The sequence below is a fragment of the Engraulis encrasicolus genome, unplaced genomic scaffold (assembly GCF_034702125.1).
Source record: "Engraulis encrasicolus isolate BLACKSEA-1 unplaced genomic scaffold, IST_EnEncr_1.0 scaffold_27_np1212, whole genome shotgun sequence".
NCBI classification, from domain to species: Eukaryota; Metazoa; Chordata; class Actinopteri; order Clupeiformes; family Engraulidae; genus Engraulis; species Engraulis encrasicolus.
The window spans coordinates 470,813-477,867 of NW_026945566.1; the positions used below are offsets into that span (position 1 = coordinate 470,813).

Here is a 7,055-nt window from a genome sequence, read left to right on the forward strand (position 1 = left end):
AGAGAGATATGTTGGCTGTCCACATTGTCCTTGACCAGCAAGGGCTATATGTGGTCCTAAAAGGTCCTCCACAGCCAGACATGAGACAAAGCCACTGCGGTCTCTACAGCCATGGACTCTGTATGTAGTGCTTTTGGTCCACTTTGGTCCAACTTCCAGAGTGTATGGGGCCCTCAGGTACACACACACACACACACACACACACACACACACACACACACACACACACACACACACACACACACACACACACACACACACACACACACACACACACACACACACACACACACACACACACACACGACTTTAATCTTCAGCTCTGTCGATAGTCAAGTCAAGTCAAGTGTACTTTATTGTCAAAAATCTATGTAACAGGGTTGCGTTTGACCAGTCTCCAATGTGCACTTACCTACTCATACATGAATTTACAATTCTTTCTCTAACACATTCATTCACAGCATACACACAGACATTACACACTCACACGTGCAGTTTTTCGAACACTGGCATACTGATATTGGCATGTACAACAATACAATACAATACCACACACACACACACACACACACACACACACACACACACACACACACACACACACACACACACACACACACACACACACACACACACACACACACACACACACACACACACACACACACACACACACACACACACACACACCTCAGTGTTGTTTAGCAATAACGTAAAATATACTTCACTCTTGTACTTAACTATATGTTCAAAGACTTTGTACTTTACATGAGTTTTTAAAAATCATATTACCTTTCTCTTTTACTTCAATGTATTTCTTAAGTTAATTGCAGCTTTTACTCCAATACATTTCAATGTCCCTAGCAGGATTACAATGTTGGGAAAAGTTGTAAATGGCAGACTGTGACAGTCCCAAATAGTTAGTATTTTTTAAATTTATTTTTAACCCACAATTTCTCCTTTTCTACTTCTATATCTATGGTGTGCACTTGTTGTGTTAACTTGTCAGTCACCAGATTGTACAATTCTGAATGAATTTAGGGGTCCCATGGTTTGAAATGCCCGAAAGGAGTTACCATTTCTTTTTGTAGAATAACAGCAGTAGCCATCGCTGTTAAGAGGTTTAAAAAACATATTTATGAAGTGTATGCCCATACACTTCACACACACACACACACACACACACACACACACACACACACACACACACACACACACACACACTTGTCGGTTTTGTTTTGATTTTTGTTTGGTTTGTTCTCTGTGCATTTTCCGCAACTTGAAAAAGGTGTTTCACTGGTGGAACTGAAGGCACTGGAATTTACTCAAGGACTTGGACAGGACAACTTTGATCCGTTTTGGTTTCTCCTTTTTTTCTTTTTATTTACAGTTCAAGGCACAAGTTCATTGTGATTGTTGACTGTTAGAATCAGGAAACAGAGCAGAAGTATTTTGTTTTTATTCCCTTAGTTAGCCAGTCAGGTAAAAAACCTGAAGGGAGAAATAGCAGAAAGAGGACATGACAAATTATTAAGCAGAAATGCAATGCATTGTGCAAAGTGCAAATATGTAATGTGCAAAAATGCTTAATATAAATATGCCATCAAAAATAAACTTTTGAACATATGAACACACTATAGATTAGACAAATATAAACTTTTGTAGAAAAATAGAATTCTATGTGAATAAAATGAGCATTTATACACATTAAATATTTATACACATATTAAATATAATTGATAATAACCAACAGCATTAAATCACAGATATCAAGCGTTAGTGCATCAAACCAACTTGTGTCTGGCTAAAACAAACCCAGAAGTGCTTGTTGGCTGCCTCTTCAGGTTTCAGTGTCAGTTTTGCACAGGATTTCAAATTATCAGTCAAGCACAGCAAGCTTTTGTGTGTGACTCTCTACGTGTCTTTTTCAAACTCAATGAGGCAACCTAATTAAAAGCACCTGAGTTTGAGTTTTGCCGCGCTCCCAGATCAGCTGCGCTGAGGACAGCTGACGCTGATCAGCCAACTTGCACTTTGCTAATTAGGTGGCTTGCACTTAGCGCAGATTAAACACCTCCCATCTTTTCTATTTTTTCCCCTGTGCGTTTTTTTCTAGTTAAGTTAAAATCAGCCGCTGCAGACCTAGTCTGACGCGACACACACACACACACACACACACACACACACACGCAGACATAGCAGCAGAAGTAAAATCAGTGGTCATAGCAGTAAAAACCGTGCCAAACAGAGACGCTGCTGGTCAGGGGTCCGTTTCTCGAAAGCGTCTTTGCTATCGTCGTTAGCAAAGTCCTTCGTACGAGCGACTCAACTCTCTCTTGACAGCGACGCTCACCACTAAATTCAAGGGAACGATGAGACTGTCTTAAGACAGTTAGCAACAACAAGAATCGAGAAACGGACCCCTGGATGCTCTCTATACATGGGTTCTCAGTGTTTATCAACACAATGTTATGAGGAGGGGCAAGACACTGGCAGCCAACCACGTGAGCTAATTTTTTGACCGACAGCGGTTTCCAACAATCAGAGGTTGAGTTGTGCGCTGCTAGGTTCGCGCAGTCAGGTTATAAACAAAATTTAGAACCCATGTATAGCACCTCTGTAGAAGGTGGTGAGAGCAGAGGCCTGGAGGTCAGCTCTTCTCATCCTTCTCAGGAAGTGGAGTCGTGTCTGCACCTTCTTGACCAGCGCAGTGGTGTTGGTAGTCCATGAGAGGTCATCTGCGATGAGCACTCCCAGGAACTTTGTGCTAAGACCCATCACCGAGGATTCTGGGATTGTGGTAGGTCTGTTAGACCGGGCTGCTGGCCTCCTCTGCAGATGTTGTTCAGGGACTAGAGGGCAGGACGAGGCAGTGAGTCTTCCTACGAGTCGGCAGCACTGTTGAATTTGTCCAAAACGGTGACATTGACTCTCTGGAATAGCCACTGTTGTGTCTCTGAGAGGGGGTCACACGTGTTCATGAAAATCCTCTTATCACTGGGGCTGCAGTCCATACATCCACTGCTCACGAGGTGGTAGAGAGATTTGTCCTACAATCCAGGGAAGGTGTGAGAAAGGGGGGAAACATGAGAAATTGAAAAAGTGAAAATTAATGACACACAATTCAAAGTGGTTTTGGCAGTGAAATGAATCCATCTCATGTTGCAGTCATATTTTATTTACGTTTGACAGGTGGTTCAATTGTGGTTCAATCAAAGAACAGTTCTTTTTTTTTTAGTTGCTTTGACAAAATAACACCTTCCTCAGTTTCAACATAAAATGACTGGAATAAAAGCAGAAAAGAGAAAATGATCTATAACTAGCTCACCATTGAAGAGGTGAAACCAAGGCATAGCGAATCATATGACAGGCTTCAGCAGTAAAGTTTAAATCCCCAGAACTACAGACCCAGCTTTGCCAAGATTTGTCTGCATGCTGTCATTCATTATAGCCCACACCGTTCCAAGAAAACACTGGCAAATAATAACACAGTGACTGTATTGGACCATAGCCCTTTATGGGCTCTCCAGAATTTACCGTCTGTGAGAGAATTCTTGGCTATTTCTTGCTCTCTGTTATACAATGCACAGTAAATGTGTTGAATATGCAAATTGTTTCATTTTTATTATTATCTAATTTCAAGGGTATCTTGGTACAAATACATGAATAATGAGTGAAAACACCCATCACAACGGCTAAAAGCTATCACATAGTATTCTGCATAGATAAAATAGGCCATATTTAAATATTTGGGAAAATGTGAAAAACAGGAGAATCCATTGGACCTGATGAGCAATATGTGTATGTCTCATGGCCAATACTTTCACTGATGTGTGCAGTTGTCATAGTCTTACAGTTCTACTAAACATCTATATTTAGGCTTATTTAACTACTGATGTAGCAACATGATCTCTCTAGGTTTTAATCATGTGACCGTGATTGTCTATTTCTCTGTAAATGTCTCTGTCTCTGTACCTTACATTTAGTACTAGTAGTTTGAAATGTCCAACATGGATAGCTATTAAAAGAAATGAACTGTTTTGCTGTGGCGTTACATTAAGTGTGTACTGTAAGTTGCTTATGAGTTCAGGTGACAAAGCACTTTGTATGTCCATTCTTGATGCCAGTACCTTCCAGTGGTCATTGCAGTATATCATTTCCATAGTAATCAAGGTTATGGGCTTAATGTTTATTAACAGGGCTTGGTTGTAAATATGTATATGTTCAAATATGCTGGAGTAAGCTGAATGCTAAAGACAGTGCCAGTATCACAGAGTACCAGAAGCCCCAGTACTTCACCTCCACTACTTCCCTTAATGAAGTTAGTGTTTTATCCTTTTACTCCACCTTCAAAACACATGATAATGCCATTAAATGTTTATTATGACCACAGGTGAACATCATTAAGCCATCGTGTATTCTTTCATGTATTTGGAGAATGGAGAATTGTAATAGTGCATTCATAGAATGCTTTTATTAATGTTATATTATATTGTAATGTGTGTAATGTTATGTATTGTAAATCTCCAACCTCTCACAGACATACAACAGCGTGTCATGGACAGAGATTATCTACATCTAGATCTTGGTTTTGGTGGTCACAAATGTTGCCTTAGAACAGGCGTCACCAACGTGGTGCCCGCGGGCGCCAGGTAGCCCTCCAGGAGCTTCTGATGTGCCCACCAAGGATGTTAGTAAACAGTGATGACTACAAGATTTTAGTCACAGTTAGTGTTTTTCTTAGATTAATATGAGATTATTTCTTTATAACCTATAAGCAAATTACCATTCAATCATGGTGTGATTTGGGAATTATGTCAAGACATCAGTCGAGGATTTTGAACAAACAATTAGCTCTCGAGTAGCCCTTGGTGGCACTCGAGCAGCCCTCAGTGGCCCTCAGACCCAGAAAGGTTGGGGACCCCTGCCTTAGAATAACTACTGAGCCCTGAGAAACATTTGTAGCTGTTAATACAGTACCTTGCGGTAGCTCCAATGCTGGTTGCCTTTCATGCCATGGCAGTCATAGAGAGTGACCGGGCTACTCTGGGAGATGGCATCGAAGCAGAACTTCCTGGTGTGGAGGGGGTCGCCTGGGCGGATGTCTTCCCTCCAACCAAATGTGAAAATCTAACAGGATGCAAGAGACACACAACAAAGCTCAGGTTCAAGGTGAAGTCCCAGTGAAGCATGCAACTCATACAATGGGCATGTCTTGCTAGTTATAGAGTCTATTCATAAGCCGTAACAGCCATACAAAAAGTGGAAAATGTGTTGTGTGTCTCTTCATGAGCTGTATGGTCTTCATTTTTACCAAAAAGACAGTGCTCACAGTGATCAATAGTACACATTTCCCTCTAGAGGAGAAGTGGAGCCACAGACAATAGCCATCAAGCAGCTTGTGGGAGAGTGGAAGACTGTAATTTCCTCGGCAAGATATGCCGCTTCCACAGTGAGGTCAGGGCCCCTCAGTAGCTGTGCTCAGCAAGTGTGGCTGGTGAGTCATGGCTGAATGATTGTTTCATGATATTTTGAGATATTTTGAGATGATGTTTTGTGTGTGTGTGTGTGTGTGTGTGTGTGTGTGTGTGTGTGTGTGTGTGTGTGTGTGTGTGTGTGTGTGTGTGTGTGTGTGTGTGTGTGTGTGTTTACATGGAAACCCAGTGTAGCATACCTGCTCATGTGCCCATGTGCGCTCTGCTCCCTCCTTCAGGCAAGCATCCAGACGCAACTCTGTGCCTGTGGAGCCATGCTTGGAGTCGACACATAAGCCTGATGCCACATTGCGAATCTGTGAGACAGAGAGGCACATCCCAATTCTGTTACTGTCTCATAGCGTTGCATCATTTGACAGCCCAAAATAATAATAAATGCTTAATGAGGCAAAGGCAAAATAAATAAACAAAGAAACAGACAAATAAACAAACAAACAAACTAGAAGCACTCAGAGAGCGCAGACCTCCGCCAAGGAAGCTGTTTGATAGAACATTTGACAGTTACACCCTAAAGCTACGTACACGCACATTACTAGCTTCTCGCTTGCTCGCCTACTCGCCTCTCTCTCACGGAACGTTTGCTGAAAGTTCCCGCGGCTTTAACTGCCAATGTACAGGCGAGAAGTACCGAACACTGCATTCCAATTAGTTACTTGTTTTTAATATGTCCATGTAGGACTTGACAGATTAATAAAGACATTTTAATTTGGAGTGCCTTAGTCAGATAATTCATTCTCATTTTTTGATCCTGGAAGTACTATACCTTGGACTAAAGAGCACCCAAACCCAAGAAACCAACATACAATCTGGATAAGAGCACGACATACTCTACAAACTGATAGTTACTCGCTTACTCGCCTCGCTCGAAGTTAAAATATTTTCAACTTGGGACCCGCCCACATGGCATCGCTTGTACAGTGCTCGCCTACTCGCCTGCTCGTCTCGCTGGAACACATTCGTCTCGAAATGAAACAGGATTAAAAGGGAGGTCATCAGTGTACGTTTCAACCTTTATTTGCATTGACCTTTTACATTTTGAGTGTGCACCTGACTTAAATAGATTGGTGTGAGATTTGAATACAATCCTATGGAGAATAACATGATCTGCTTCAGTAGTCACATTGCATGTTGACATGCATGTTTCTTTTAGGTGTATTTCAGATTGCCAATGTTGACAGCATCCATGCATCCCCAAACCATGTCAGTCCCACTACCATGCTTGGCTATTGAGAGGATACACTTTTTTTTGTAAAACTCACTTGTTTACCACCACACATGCTTGACACCATCTAAAGCAAATTTGTTTATCTTGGTCTCAAGAGAGATGAACGGACCAAGGATATGGATCACTGGAACCATGTCGTGTGATCTGAAGAGACCAAGATTTTCATTTTGAGATGATTAGAGACGATTCGAGACAACACAGACCCTTCTCTACCGGAATTTAATCTGGGTTGTTCTCACATTTGTGAGTACATGTTCAAACATTAATGGCTGTATTCTGTTTGTTTCCTGAGTGAACAAGACATTTAAGCGGTTAAATATGTTGTTAAAAGGTCA

The 7,055-nt window shown here is 41.5% G+C and overlaps 1 protein-coding gene across 3 annotated transcripts in view; it reads right to left on the reverse strand.

Moving 5' to 3' along the window:
• Positions 1-2,459: 2,459 nt before the first annotated feature.
• Positions 2,460-7,055, reverse strand: part of galntl6 (polypeptide N-acetylgalactosaminyltransferase like 6) — a 251,250-nt gene continuing 246,654 nt past the window's right edge. For all 3 annotated transcript variants that reach the window (XM_063193005.1, XM_063193004.1, XM_063193003.1), the window contains 3 exons: positions 5,675-5,791; positions 4,981-5,130; positions 2,460-3,050 (listed from right to left, as the gene is read on the reverse strand). In XM_063193005.1, coding sequence (XP_063049075.1) covers positions 2,883-3,050; positions 4,981-5,130; positions 5,675-5,791 — 435 coding nt within the window. In that variant the 3' untranslated portion in view covers positions 2,460-2,882. The remainder of the gene's footprint in view (positions 3,051-4,980; positions 5,131-5,674; positions 5,792-7,055) is intronic.